Source organism: Vipera ursinii (assembly GCF_947247035.1).
Source record: "Vipera ursinii genome assembly, chromosome: 1".
Classification (NCBI taxonomy): domain Eukaryota; kingdom Metazoa; phylum Chordata; class Lepidosauria; order Squamata; family Viperidae; genus Vipera; species Vipera ursinii.
This window is the reverse complement of record NC_139512.1, coordinates 320808878-320824130: the sequence shown is the minus strand read 5'-3', so window position 1 is coordinate 320824130 and position 15253 is coordinate 320808878. Positions and strand designations below refer to the sequence as shown.

Sequence of the window (15253 nt, the reverse complement as noted above, 5' to 3'; positions counted from 1 at the left end):
TGGGCTCCAGCCAAGAAGTAAGATCCTTTTCCTTTCTCTTCATTATATAAATATACTGTATGTGTTTTAATAAGGTGCTGAGGTTACTATTAGTTCCCAATACCTCCTTTGCCCAAAGGGTTTAATAATTCATTCAGTAAACTCAGCATGACTCTAAAGTTAATATAATTCTACATTAATAATAGGACTATCATACATATATTTAATGGAAGGTTGGATCATTCTTTCATATTTAGTAGTAATGTTACAAAGCTTAGCAATTGGGGGAACAATTATTTAAGGATGAAACAAAGATTCTTTTTTGGCTAGTTGTTTTTCTGTTGCCTCATCAACATTTTATATTCTTACAAAATATGCTAAATTGGCTTTATATGTAACTGCTCCTTAGATACTCTGCCTTCCACTGGAAATTACATGTAATCCCAGGAAAATTATAGAATATATTTTACTATCAAAAAATAATTTCATATTTTCAAGCCTGGTGCTAACTTTAACTTGGAAACTATGGAGTTTACAAAGTTTATAATTCTGGAGATAAACTTCTTCTACATCCAAACTTTGGATTCTTCAACATTTTTAAACACTAGATTTTGTCTGAGCATAAAATGAAAGATGAACTGCTTCAGATTCATTGGAAATTGTTAAATCTTATTTTGTTAAATTGTATTATTTCAACTGTTTTTGTCGATCTCTGATCTTATTCTAATAATAGTTCTTAGAATTCTAAACTGTTGTATGACGATCTGTTGCAATCTAATATTCCATCTATAGTGGAACTTTTTAATGTTTTGTAAATACTTCATAGAATTTTTATTTGTACATTTTTAATGTATTCTCTTTTTCCCCTCCTCGTTGTCTTTTTTCTATTTTCACTCTTCAAATATATTTAAAAATAAACAAATAAAAATGGATGCAGATACAGTATATGTATCTCATGAAAATGAATTCCTTTCTATGTCCCTAAGCCTCTAAGTAGGACTGGCGGATTGCATTTTAACATGGCCATCTGGCAGTGTCTTTAGAAGTTAGCACACTATCCAACAGCTAATATACATCTCCAAAAAGCCACAAAAACACTAGCATTTATTATGAATATATAAATAAATAGTTGACAAACAAAGCAGGTAGATATCCAAAGTGCTTTTTAGATGTACATATAAAAAGACCAAAGGGAAAAGATCAAATGTTGATACTCTTCCATGCAGAATAAGTACAAAATATTTTTCTATTACATCTTATAAAATAATATTTTCTTTCTGGATTCTATGGCTTTTTTCTCTATAAATACAGATTTGTGTTCAATTATGCATAGTGCGCCATATAACATAAATTGGAGTTATTGCATATTTTTCCCCAATACAGTTTTGTAATAAAAAGCCATACTTTTTACTACAGACTTTATGCTGAAAACATTGGTAAAAAGTATTAATTTCCTTAGTTTTTAAAAATAATATGTAATGAAATCGTGTAACTGGGGATGAAAGAAATGTATGTTTTTGTAAGCTTGCAACAGTTGGACTATTGGATGTCCTAATGTAAACACCAAAATCTATAATACGAGTTCCTGTAAGAAAAGGAGAGCAACCTGCAAACATTTTCATCATTTCATTTTCATCAAGGTTCTTCATTTCCCTTGTTCTGTATGTCATGTATACGGTACAGTACATATGAGACATCTAACTGCACTAATAAATACTGCTTTTACAATACAGTAGGAATAGCCAGACATAAAATTTATAGGAACTACTTTACATTTTACAAGAAACCTGAGTTTCTCCAAACTGGAGTCCAGTGCAAAAAGATACTTGAAATTAAATGATATTTATTATTAATAAATATTTTCACACAGAGATCTGTTTTTTTATCCAATGTATATTAGCATTTTAATGAAGAAGGAAGAGAAAGTAGCTTCTGCTTCTGATACTTTCTGCTCCTTTGGCCACTGTTAAACTACTAGCTGAAGCCAGACATGCTTCTAAGTCCACTGCAAATGACTATCAGGATGGGCTTATCTGAATTTCCAAGTTGGTAGAGAATTCTAGGAATTGTGTTTCCAACGTATCAGGAGTGTATCAGATAATTTCAGAAAAGTGTTTCTTATTATTTGCTTTATCACATACCGTAAGTATTCCAATTTATCCTTCATTATTAAATAGCCATACGCAGGTAAGGAGAACGATCATTTCTGGGGGGAAATCAAATCTTTTTATAATTTTCTACTTTGGTTTAATTTAGCAGAAATGCATTGCAAATTGTTTTCACTGATAATTGTATTTACTTGATGGAGTGAGATTCTTTAAGTGATTGGGTACTTATTTGCCTCTCTGCCAAAAATGGAACCAAATTTTTAGACTTTGGGTGAAAGGTGACTTAGTGAGACATATAAAGAAAAAATATCCAGCTACAGCAAATTATCTTCTTTACAAATATACAACTTTCAATTTGTAAAAATAAATTTTATTCTGCATATATCCCACCTCAGAAAGTCCCCTTTGCACGTAAAATGAATGAGTCACTTGAAAAAAACAAATAAGCATAGAGCAATAATACTCATATTTTGCCAGACCACTGGCCAATTTAAATGTGTCATGTTGTCCAGGTCCTTAGTGTTCAGCATCTTTCATTTTGGGCTGTGGGCTCCCACCAAAACTCAGATTGCTGATCTTCTTTTCCTGCTTTGCCGTACTAGAGAGGTCAATTGCAATATCTTCTGAACTGTCCATTGAGATTAATTTATTAGCGGGGTTTCGTTCATATTCTGTCTGCTTAATTTTGAATTCTTCCTCAAGATGTTCAGATTTCCAGCTGCTATTTCCTTTTTCCTCATTTTCAGGCTTTCTTGTAATATTTATTGATTTTTTATGCATTCCTAAAAGAAATAAAAATTCAGTTTTATTATACAATCAGCCTGTACACCTAATAGATCAATGCAGTAATTCAATCTCTGGGCCACTTGCTATAATACTGAGAAACAGGGAAAGAAAAATTCCTTTTTGCTCCATTTTTTTCAGACCCATAAATGGATTGGCACCAACCACACTAGAAGAGACATGAAATAAATGCAATAGTTTCCATTTCTCATGGATGAACAGATCTAGTTTTGTGTGAAAGCTAAAATATAGGTTTTCAGGAGGGGAGGTCTTCTGGCTATGAATATCAGTTTAAGCTATGATCAAGAGGAAGCGCTCTCTCACCCAACCCACTTCACACGGTGGTTGTTGTGGGGAAAACAGGAGAAAGGAGTATTATGTATGCTTGCCGTCTTGAGTTACTTATAAAAGTAATACCAGTGGAATAAAAAAAATAATGTCTCTCTGTGTGTGTGTTTGTGTGTGTGTGTGTGTGTGTGTGTGTGTGTGTAAAATGTTTGTTAAGCATTCAGAATACACTTGCTTGGTTCCAGACACGGGACAAATCTTATTTCCTGTTTCAGCCTAGCATGTAGGTCTTCGCACAAGCACGAAACCGAAGACACCAGCCTGAAGATGACGAGTGGGACCTCGACGCAACGTCACCAAGACACCCTCAATCCTACACGGGAAAAGACCCGAATACGCCAAGACCTACACACACACACACACACACACACACACACACACACACACACACACACACATATATATATATATATATATATATATATATATATATGTATATATATGTATATGTATATGTATATTAAATTATGAAGATCAGTTAATGTTTTTCAAACCTGAAAACTGCATGTCAGATTTTATGAATGGTAAGAAATATCAAATTCCACCACTCACAAAAATTCACCTTTCTTAGAACAGAAAATGTTATGGGTAGCTATAGGCAGAAAGTAAGAAATTTAAAATCTGTGTGTGTGTGTGTCTGCATGTATTTTTGCACAGACATGTATGTGTGTTATGTATATATTGAATAGGCACTCACATGCACAGATATCTGCACAGTTAACTACTACAATCATACACATACAGGTAATCCTCAATTTACGACCACAATACCAACCAGAAAATTAATCATTAAACAGCAAAGTTGTTAAGTGAAGTATAATGTGACCACACCTGATTTTTAACCTTTTGCGGTATGGTTGTTAAGTGAATCACAATCAATAAGCAAGACATCAGGCAATTGCGACTTACAAATGAGACACTGTGACTATTGTAAATGCATGATGGTGGCCAAGCACCCGAATCATGATCACAGGCCTGCAGGGATGGTATGACCGTTGTAAGTGTAAGGACCAGTTACAAGCCTCTTTTTTCAGTGCTGTCCTTGTTGCTAAACAAATGGTCATAAGTCAAAGACTACTTGTACAGACACAACGTAGGATTCTAGTTAAGAGAAGACCTGCTACCCTCCATTAGTATTAGAAGGCAGATTTAATAACCTCTGTAATGATGTTACCAAGTGCAACGTTTTAAGGGGTCATTCTACTGCTAGTCATCAATTTAGCCTGTGTGAAAGAAGGAAAAGGATACTTTCAACAGGAAACAGTAGTACTTAGTCATTTTCCCATGTAGTCAAATATTAACCACCTGTACACTGACAACATTATAGACACGCTTACCCAACAGCCAAGGGGCACAGGAACCAACCATTCCACTTTTGGCAGAATTGATAATTGATTCTGGAAGTGGGATGGAGTGCCTCACCATGGCACCGTAGAGACCATATTCGGCCATCACACTACTGCGGCCCCAACATTTCTCACGCTTCCGCCACTTGGCTCTTCGGTTTTGAAACCAAACCTTTTAAAAGTAGAACCAGAAACACACATTTAGCAATAATGTTCATGAGTGGGATTGAAAGGAGGGAAGAGAACAGCATATTAAACAAACATGGTAGGTGAACAAAGGTTACTGATCACTTGGTCAGCACAAAGAAAACAGGGATTTTACAAGCCTTTTGTCAAGTCAAAAAATTGTCTACTTCATTCCTACTGGAATAACAATGTTTTCCTTATTCTTTCATTGGTTTTTCATGTGAAGATATTGCTTGGAGAAGTCAACTAATAGGTTGATTTCCATTTCCTGTTGCTATTAATATACTAAACCCTGATGCTTATTTTTTTTTTATTAGGCTTGTCCCAAAGGTGCTTTTCAAAAGGCAACTGGACTTTCTTGTTGTTGTTTTCCTTGAAGACGTTTCACTTCTCATCCAAGAAGCTTCTTCAATTCTGAGAACTCTTGGATGACAAGCAAAATGTCTTCAAGGAAAAAAAACCCCAAGAATGTCCAGTTGCCTTTTGAAAAGCACCTTTGGGACAACCATGACTGGGTGATTGAAAATCTCCATAGACACTTTCATTAGGCTTCTTTCTCCAAAGGTTTAATCCTGCTGGACAGTGAATGCATAGTGTCCATGTTTGTATACAGGACTGGATATATTTTTTTCAGGCCGCTAAGGCAACATGCAGCTTTTGAGTAGTATGAAGAAAACAGTAATCGAAAAAGTGAGTGAGAATGGCAAAAACTATTGAATTATTTGTAATTTAATTCAATGCAATTGATGGAAAGCCCCCCTGCCCGATGCATTGAATACTTCCCTTTTGGCCAATTTTCAGGTAAACACTCAGTTTTGGAGGGTCGAGGGTGCATCTCTGCTTTGTACCAAACAATAAACAGCCGTGTGTACATAGAGAAAGTTTGGCCTCTCTTTTCAAACCAGGATTCAAATGAGAAAATTTTAAAGAACAGTTATACTTAGGATTTCATTATGATAGCATATTAATATTTAAGTGGGCCTCTCCCTCTGTAAATATACCAAAAAGTAGCCAATCATTCTGTATTTCCAAAAATTAGATTCCCAGGGCTATTTGTATTTTGTCATTTTTCAAGTCAACCCTGAGATAAAGGATTGACTTGAAAACCCTGAGATAAACTATGTTACAGATTGCAGCTAATATCTTACCAGTGTTTTTCTGTAGATGTAAAAAGTTTACTCAGTCAAACTGTACTCATGTTGAATAACAGTCAAATGACCAATAGATTATTTAGCCTGGCTTTCTGTACTGTGACAAGATTTGCAAAGGTAGCATAATTTCTTAGAGACTTTCATCTAGCCTCCCCTGAACCCATAAATGTCAATTTCAAATGGTTCTGAACTGAATTCTCTCAAAGAGAGAAGAAAAAAAAATCAGTTCTAGATGTGAGTTGCAATAGCAGCTACTATAGAGCAAGCCCTTCTCCTGGAAGGTCTGCATGATACAGTCAAAAAAGTCATGATGGTTCATTCAAATCCCTGTGTCACACATGTGACACACACATAAAAGCAGAGTGTTGATTGCATGGTCACATCTTGCTACCATCTTGCTATTTTGACCACATCTTATAGATACCCCAGCCTTTCTCTCTGCCAAGTTTTCAAGCCCTGGACATTCTTCAATATTTTCTGTAAAACCATCTTGGAAACGTCAAACCTAGATAGGTCTGGAAGGGTCTGGGCCTTACATTTGTCTGTTGTATCAAACAAAACCAGTGGGACTGGACACAAAACAACCAACCTGTATTCTATCCTCAGGCAATTCAGTTTTCATTGCTAACATTTCTCTGGAATATACATCAGGGTAATGAGCTTCATTAAACGCCTTTTCCAATTCCTCCAGCTGATGGGCAGTGAACACAGTCCTATAGGGACAAAAATAAAAACAGTCCAGATTAGGTTGCCAATGCAGCATCTTAAATGAGAAATATGTTCCTGTAGAATCAGATGTATAAACTAAAAGTTGTATTTAATCTAGGGGAGCCCTTAGTGCTCACTGAGCTTGATTGTTTTCTTACAGACATTTCATCATCATAAGGGATAACAACATCAGTGCTGTAGTAAGGAGCAAAAACAGTCTTTTTTTAAAAAAAGTGGGACCTCTCCTCCTCAATCACCACCAACTGGAATTGACCAGAGAGAAAGGTGATGACTTAGTACAACACTGTTCTACATACTCTTCTCAGTGCCCCTTAGTGTTGAACAATGTGTGCTCCATTGAGCCATTCCAGAAGGAAACCATGTTCAGTGATATAAAAACCTGCCAAGAGGTTAAATAGGGCAAGAACTGATGTAGAACCCCCATCCCACCCACACCAGAGATCATCCAAAAGCATGAGCAATACTGTTATAGTCTTATACCCAGGTCTGAATGCTGACTGAAAAGGATCAAATTAATCGGGTTCATCCAAGGTCCTCCAAAACTGTTTTACAATCATCTTCTCAATCACCTTCCCCAAACACGGGAGGTTAGATACTGGACAAAAAATATTCACTCTGGTGGGCTTTAGTGATGGCTTCGTGAGAAGGGGCAAACCAAATCTTCTTTAAGAAGTAAAGGAAGCCCTCACTCAAAGAAGAGTTAACCACTGCTGAAACCCACCCACACAACACTCCCCTGGGCCATTTTAACAAGCTAGTAAAGGCATGGATCTAAAGAACAGGTGGCTAAGCCCCCAGTTTTAAGGACCCTATCCACTTCCTCAAGTCCAACAGGTTCAAACTGTTCCCAGATAACTGGGCAGGATTCTTTTCCAAGCATCTCCTATGAACCTATAACAAGGCCAGTGTCCATCTGCAAGCAAATCCAAGTTACTTCCTCCAGCTGATTCTGAATAAATTCCTCTGCATACTCCTGCAAGAGGTTCACTAAGCCTCCCTTACCCAAGATGGTTCTTATTACTGCGGGGCGGCTATCTGCAGATGCAATAAGGGTGCAGTACTGACGCTTCACCACCCTTAATGCCACAAAGTGGCATTAATAATGGTTCTGTACAGCTTTAGATGGATCATGCAGCAGATCAACAGGAACAATCCCCAGCTCCATCTGAAACCCATCCAGGTCCATCAGTAACTGGGGGCAGGCAGCGGCACTAGAAAATCACATAGAAATCAGGGTGTGATCTGACCATGACAAAGACGACATCTAGAGCTCCCCCAATTTCAGCTCACATAGCCACTGCGCTCTGACAGGAACAGCACATCTGGTGTATAACCACTGTTCTATGTTTGGTTCTGGATGATCTGGGATAAGCCCACGGTCATCTTGGTAACCATGAATTCCAGAGCTACCTCAGATCTTCCGCGCAGGGAAGGTGGATTGAAGTTCCCTAGAACCAGAGGTCTAGGGAATTCTACTGCCAACCAAGAAATGAAGTCAATTTGCTCAGGCAGGGATGTTGCTATACAGCAGGGAGACTTGTGAATCCCAACCGATCTCTAGGGCCCAATTTAATGAACAGGGTCTCACATCCGGTGACCTGTGGGTCCAGCACTCTTTAAAGCTGTAAGATTCCCAGATGATAATCATCACACCCCCATCCCTGCCCTACAGTTTTGGCTGATGCCACACCCAAAACCCAGCAGGGCATATCTCCCAAAGGATTGTCCGCCTTTTGGACCCTACAGTTTTGGTAATACAAGCCAGGTGGGCCCTCTTATCAATGATTAAATCATTATGTGGGACTTCTTACAGGCTGACCTGGCATTTAAGGCCTGCTGAAAGGGTACCAGGATTGAGACCGCAAAATGAGCTGGAATGTAAAATGTATAAGGCAACTATCTCGCATTCCCTGAGAGCAGCCCACCCCGTCTCCCACCATATCTCCCCCTGCCTTTCACATTCATAATTCTATTGCTCACAGCCACACCCACCCCAAAAGTCAATGTAATAATAATAATAAATAATAAACCTTTATTGTCAAAGTACAACATGTGTACATTGAGATTAGCTGAGCCTCCCCCCGTGCTCTCTCCCCCCAACACACAGTGACAACAAATCCTCCATCTTACCACACCATGTGAACCACCTACACCACACACTGGCCTCCCAAGTCAGTTCTGCATAAATTCACAGAGATTATATCCCATTCAAAAGCCTAACAGCCCACGGATAAAAGCTATTTTTCAGCCTGTTGGTACGGCTGGCTATACTCCTATATCTCCTACTGGATGGTAGGAGAGTAAAGAGATACCGTCCAGGGTGTGAGTCATCCCTGAGAATCTTCCTCACTCTTCCAAGGCAACGAGCCTTGGCGATAATTATAATATAATCATATATTATAAAGCTATTGTAACAATTTTTGGAATATTAATGCAACATATCCTAAAGCTAATACAGAAGATGTTGCAGCTGTGCTCCCATATATCCAGCATGAGTTGCTTTATGTACCTGTGCCGTCGTTTCTTTCTCTTGATCTGAGAGTCAGATGTCTTCAGGTTGTTCTTTTCTCCTGATAAACTATCTTCATCTGTTGAACATGTTGGTGGAGAGCAGGGGAGGAGAAGGGGCAGGGGAGAAGAGATGTGTCAAATCTTTTTTTCACTGTAAGCGGTCCATACAGTAGGATTATTTTATATATTCTTGTTTTCCTTCTATAGTCCTACTTTTAAAAATATTTCTCAGTTTTCCTTTTTCTTAGACAAATGAATCAGGATTACAATTACATTAAGTTTTTTTTTAAAAAAACCTGTTTTAAAAAATCTAACAAGCATTCAGCAGTAAAACCAAAAAAAATTTTTTAAAAAAACCACACACACATACTAATAATGTCTTCATCATTCCTGATATAGCAATAACCAAGAAACGAAGTTCATCTTGGATAGCAACCAGGATTGGCAAGTAGCCAGCACTGATTAAAACTCTCTTCCCAGTCCTTAGGAATATAGGTCAGCCAACTCTACCCATGTCCATGCTTAGGAAAAAGGAGAGGGCAGTGTTTTTCAACCCCCACAACTTTAAGGTATACGGACTTCAACTCCCCAAATTTCTCAGCCAGTATTTAGGGAGTAAGGAGTACTGCCAGAAACTTTGGCTGTTCAGCACCGGGAGAACAGCTAGAATAAATGAGCCAATTTCTTCAAAGCTAGTGTAAGAACAGAATTGGAGGCAATCCAACCAGTCTACCGAAAGATCAAGAAAAAGGAGAAGAAAATAGAGTGAGCCATGCTGATCCCACCAAGAACCACCCCCAAGCACAGCAAGGATATCATCCTTTGCTTTTTCATATTAATGAAAGAATAAAGATATTCATAATCAGAGATGATATGAAAATGATCATTCCCTTTACTGCAACTATTTCCACCTGAATTCCCTTTAATCCATAACTGGTTTCTCTTCAATATATGCCGACAGGTTTTACCAAATCAGAGATAAAGATCTGTCTCTAATGTAATATTTTCAAGACTTAGTAGTATCTTAGTATTCTCTTTTCTTCACACGTACACCCTTTAATTTCTCTGTGATAGCCTAAATTTTTCAGTGGTGAGTTCCATAACATAGTGGAATTTGAATTTGTTTTAATTTTTCCTAAATATCTGGCATACCACTATTCCTCCAGAGTCCAGAAGAACCGACATGCCTATTATAGATGTTTGACAAGAAACATGGGAAGACAGGATGCATGAGGCAAAAAAAAAATATAATTTACAAATTCTGGTGTAAATATTTAATATCTTGTTGTTGTTATTGTGAAGTCGTGTCTGACCCATCGCGACCCCATGGACATTTAATATCTACAAGACTAATTACCAAAATATGTCAACATATTTTAATCCATTGTCCCCTGCACAAATGCTCCTATCTTACCCATTGATTCTTTTATGTTGAATATTTTCACATATCTCCATATCCACAAGTCCTTCATAAAAACATTCTCCTTAGAATTGCCCTTTGATGAACTTATATAAATATATATATATATATAGTGTGTGTGTGTGTGTGTATTCTCTTATATGTAAATATCTTGGTTTAGAAAGTTATGAAGTTTTCTACATAAGATGTAGTGTGGGAGATCAAAGCTAAATAGATTGCAGATGAGATAAGGCTATCAATGGCTAATGAACATAACAAGCTATATCTTACTTTCAATATCAGAGACTTTTTTAATTAATCACTTTGAGTTGGCAGTAAAGAAAGTAATCAAATGAATAATAATAAACTGTTTCTGAACACCAGCTGCTGGGAAACAATAGCAGGAAGAAGCTGCTGGGCTCATGTCCTGCTTGTAGACTTTCCATGGATATTTATGGAATACTGGGTTATTTAGATCTTTGTTCTACCTTATGTTCTACAGAGTGGCTGTATATCGGTCAGACAGTTTTTTATTCAAATTGATTCTAGACTAGATCTAATTTTCAGTACTAAGCCCTGAAATTTGTGAAGGGGAAACAGAGAGAGAGAGTCTCTGAACATGTAGCTTTTCACTATCCAAATCCTAAACATTTCCTTGTGTATTTTTATTGTCAGGAATTGACTTCCTTGTCAAAAGGGACTAGTGTTGGAAATGAACTCTAGATTACGTACAGACTTGACCACCTGCAGACATGTGAATCATATGAAGTGGCTTAAGAATGATAGTGCAGAAATTGGTGGAGCAAGTCATTAATTTCTCAAACATACACTCATATGCATTGAAGATCAAGTTTGTTTTGGAAATATTCTTCTAGAAACTTGGCCTGCAAACTATGTGCATGTTTTCCTAAGTACACAGATTCAATTGAAATCAATGGGCATTGCTTCCAAACTGACCAAACAGGACTGTTTTATTAATTTCAAAATGGCAGGTGTTGACTACAGTCACTCAAAAGCAAGGTCCATTCTTCTTGCCTCAGACTGTTTATCACCTTTATTGCCTTCATACTTCAAAAGACGCATATCTCCATGATTTTAGATAGCACCAATGGGTAAAAAAGATACTTAGATCTACATTTATTAGATACAAGAAGCACCACCTTGAAATCCCTGTTCAAAATACCAAGCTCATCCTCCGGCTATTGTGAAGGCCATATTTCTTGGCCTAAAACACAGGACAGGAATTATAAATTTAAAATGCTTCTCTTAGATCTCATTCCCGCTTACAATTTACCATGATACAATCATACCCAGACAACACATTAACCTTGTCTCTAGCTATGAGTGAAACAGATTTAAATTGTCACTAGACATACTCATATGCGAGCACTATTTTCCCCCAAACACTATACCAGCACAGCTCCAGTGTGTGTGTAATGCATTGAGATGAACTGACTTATTCTAGGTGTAACCAAATGTGTACTTTGGAAATAACGAAAAGTATGGTGATGATTTTTCCTCTGTTAGCTATTATTTTCTTGGGCCTTTTTTCCTCCTCTATTAGCTGTTTGTTTCTCGAAATCCTTTTATACCTTTTACTGTCCTCATTCCATTTTTTTATGTAGCTCAATTTTGCCTCAGACTAGAGAACTCTTTTATTTGGGGGAAAAACAGGGGGTGTTTTTAAGCACTTTGTTTTAACAGTACAATCTGAAATAAATATTTATCTTAAGATGCAGCAAACCCACTTTTCCAAATTTCAGTGTCCTCAGAATAATGAGTGTTGCACTGAATTTTTGTTATTTGTTTGCCAGTTTGCCTGTATTTGTCAGTTTCAATCTCTTCTCCTCTTCCCATGAAATGATGGAGCTGCTTATTCAGCAGCTTGTCAATTTTTGTTATCCGCTAGACCAGACCTAGCTAGTTGCAAAACAGGACAAGGTCTGTCTTCCTCTTCCTTGGGTAATTTTTGCTCTGTTGTCTTCCCATATGTTTCTTCATTTTGCATTATTTTCAGCTGGGAAATGCCCAAAGGGAATATGGAAAGAAAGGCAAACAGCCTCCAATCTTGCTGCAGTAATCTGATTTTTCCTGTTTAGTGATTTGTTGTAAGGCAAAAATTGATCATCTTGCCTGACACAACATATCATCTTGCCTGATACACAATCACAAATATTATCACATGCAACAGAAGCAGGACAGGAATCAGCAAGGGGGACAGTAAATTTTGCTCCAGCATTACTTTAAAATACAGGTAGACCTGAGATTAAAATGGCAGTTGGAACTGGAATTTAATGCAGTTGTAAAGCATGATGTCATATGACTGCATCACTGAGTAGCAGCAATTCAAGCAGTCCCAGTTGCCTTTGTATCCCCAGAATGGGGTTGTTAAGCAGGAGGAAGCAGGAATCCCAGGCATGCAGGTTGGTGAGTGAGAGTTATGGGTGAGCACTAGCAACAGGAAGGTAGGTGCTATGCGTGGACGCAAGAGAGCGTGGGCAGATGCCATGAGCAGGAATGTGCTATGGGCGGGCACTAGGAAACAAAGGTGGGTACTGCAGGTGAAGAAGTGGGTGCAGCAGATAGGCATTGGGGAATCAGCAGTCACAAATATGGGCTGGCCTGAATTTTGATCACATGATTTTGGAGGTGCTGTGATGACTAGCACTTTGAAGACTGGTTGTAAGTCCATCTTTCAGCCCCATTATAACTTTGAACAGTCACTTAATGAATGGACATAACTGGAGGACTACCTATAGTTATTCCCTACCCCACATTCTGACATAGCTGGGTTGTGTCCCCTAGTGGCAAGTGAGGTGTTTGGCAGTGACAAAAAACAGAAGATTGGTAATGGAAGATTTTTCCCCCCTGCTGATTCAAGAATAGGTAAATAAAATTTTATCAGTGGGGAAAGGTCTGAGACAGAAGGGCAGAGTTCAGAGAAGCTAGCCACACTTTTATGAGCACAGCAGGCATTATTAACAGGCCTACAATTCACAGGAATCAACAGAGCACCTCTATGCCACTATCTCAGGTATGCAGCAAGTACCAGATATGCAGCAGGTTGCATAATTCATACTGCTTTTAAAGGCACACATTATTTAGGCATTTAAAAGCACTCCTTTTACTTTTACATGTGAAATACATCCATTTATTGTGGAATTTATGAATTAAATTCCCATGTGCACTAAATACTGAAAAAGAGGTTTTTTTGCGGCAGTAGCAGCAAAGGACACCATCTAAAAAGCATGGGAAATGTACAGTGTTCTTCTGGAGAATATCCACGTTTGTTTGCCAGAGCCTGTATGCATTCTTTTGCCTCATGCAAACATGTACTTGTGCCGTGGATTTATGGTGCCATAAAATAGGGTTTCTAAACGTAATTTTGGAATTTAGCGATGTGATATCCAGATTCGCATCAAGAAGAGCCTTGTGGCCCTTTAAAAGCTAACCAACCGATTGAGCCATGAGGCTTCAGGCAGGACAGAGTCCTTCCTCAGACACCAGGGAAACTATGCTGCCAACCACTATGCTTACTAGAGGCTGCAAATAAAGAAACAGCAGATCATCAAGGCATTATTTGATCCCGCAGGGTTTTTTTTTTTCTGAACTCGCGGTGTGGGGAGAAGAAACCGATTCTCTCCAGCTATTGTGAAATAGTTCTCCCCAACAGGTCCCTCCGAAGGGGTCGGCTCCGACCGACTTACGGGCCGGGCGCCCGGTTGGGGAATCAGGGCTGCAAAGTTGCTGGGCAAGTTGGGTTTCTCCGCCAGCGTGAGACCCAAGGCAGAGGCGGAGTCGCTTACCGGAGATGGTCAACTTGGGCTTCTCGGCTTCCGGTCCGTACCGGGGGTGCTGGTGCTCCGAGCGAGGCTGGAGGAAGGGGAGGTGCGCGGGCAGGAGACGAGGCGCCCCCGCGGGCTGCTGGGTGGCAAAACTGCACAGGAAGCCCAAGCCCAGCGGCAAGGCAGGGCCTCCTCCTCCTCCTCCTCCTCCTCCTCCTCCTCGCCCCGCAGCTGGCCCGCCGCCTTCGCAGCTCGACCCGGCCGGCGGCTGCAGCTCCGCCTCCAAGCCCAGGAGGTCGGTGATGGCGAAGCCCTTGGAGCGCAAACCGCCGCCGGCCGGGCCCCCCAAGCGCGCCTTTTCGTGGCCGCAGACGCTGCTGGGCGCCAGCGCGCTTCCCTTGGCTTTGCCCTCCGAGAGCTCCTCGCGGCCCGTCATGCTGCCGCCGCCGCCGCCGGTTGGGAAGGGGGAAGAGGCTCTGGAGCCGGAGCTTTATATCCCGCGCTCATCGGCGCCTGGATCCAATCAGAGGGGAAATGTGGGGAGCGACGGCGAAGGGGGGCGCGGGCGGGCGCGCGGGGCAGCAACTGGTTCCCAATCCCGGATAATTAATTGCCACCTATTTGCCCGCGATCCGATCACCCTTTTCTCCCCGCTCCGCCCCTCCCCGCCCCCCCCCTCCTTGCTGCCGGGACAGTTTTCACTCCGCGTCGGAGCCGCTCTGAGCAAGGACCCTCTGGACTTTGGCGGGGGGTCCCTCCGGCTTTGTGGGAAGGCGGGCAGAGCTCGCAGCCGCCCCAAACACGAAGCGCTGGGCACGCAGGGGCTATCAGTGGTAATGGTTACACCGCGACACTGGCCTTTAGCAGCCCTGGATAGATTCACCCGGCTGAATAGATTCCAGTCTCGATCCTTCCTAGAATAGCACAT

General features: G+C 40.0%; 1 protein-coding gene across 1 annotated transcript; it reads right to left on the bottom strand.

Moving 5' to 3' along the window:
* Positions 1 to 2603: 2603 nt before the first annotated feature.
* Positions 2604 to 14761, bottom strand: VSX1 (visual system homeobox 1; the record flags this gene model as incomplete). Its single annotated transcript, XM_083378002.1, has 5 exons — positions 2604 to 2869; positions 4556 to 4736; positions 6491 to 6614; positions 9140 to 9218; positions 14347 to 14761. The coding sequence occupies 5 exons, from the start codon at positions 14759 to 14761 to the stop codon at positions 2604 to 2606; spliced, it is 1065 nt and encodes a 354-aa protein (XP_083234128.1).
* Between the last annotated feature and the right edge of the window lie 492 nt (positions 14762 to 15253).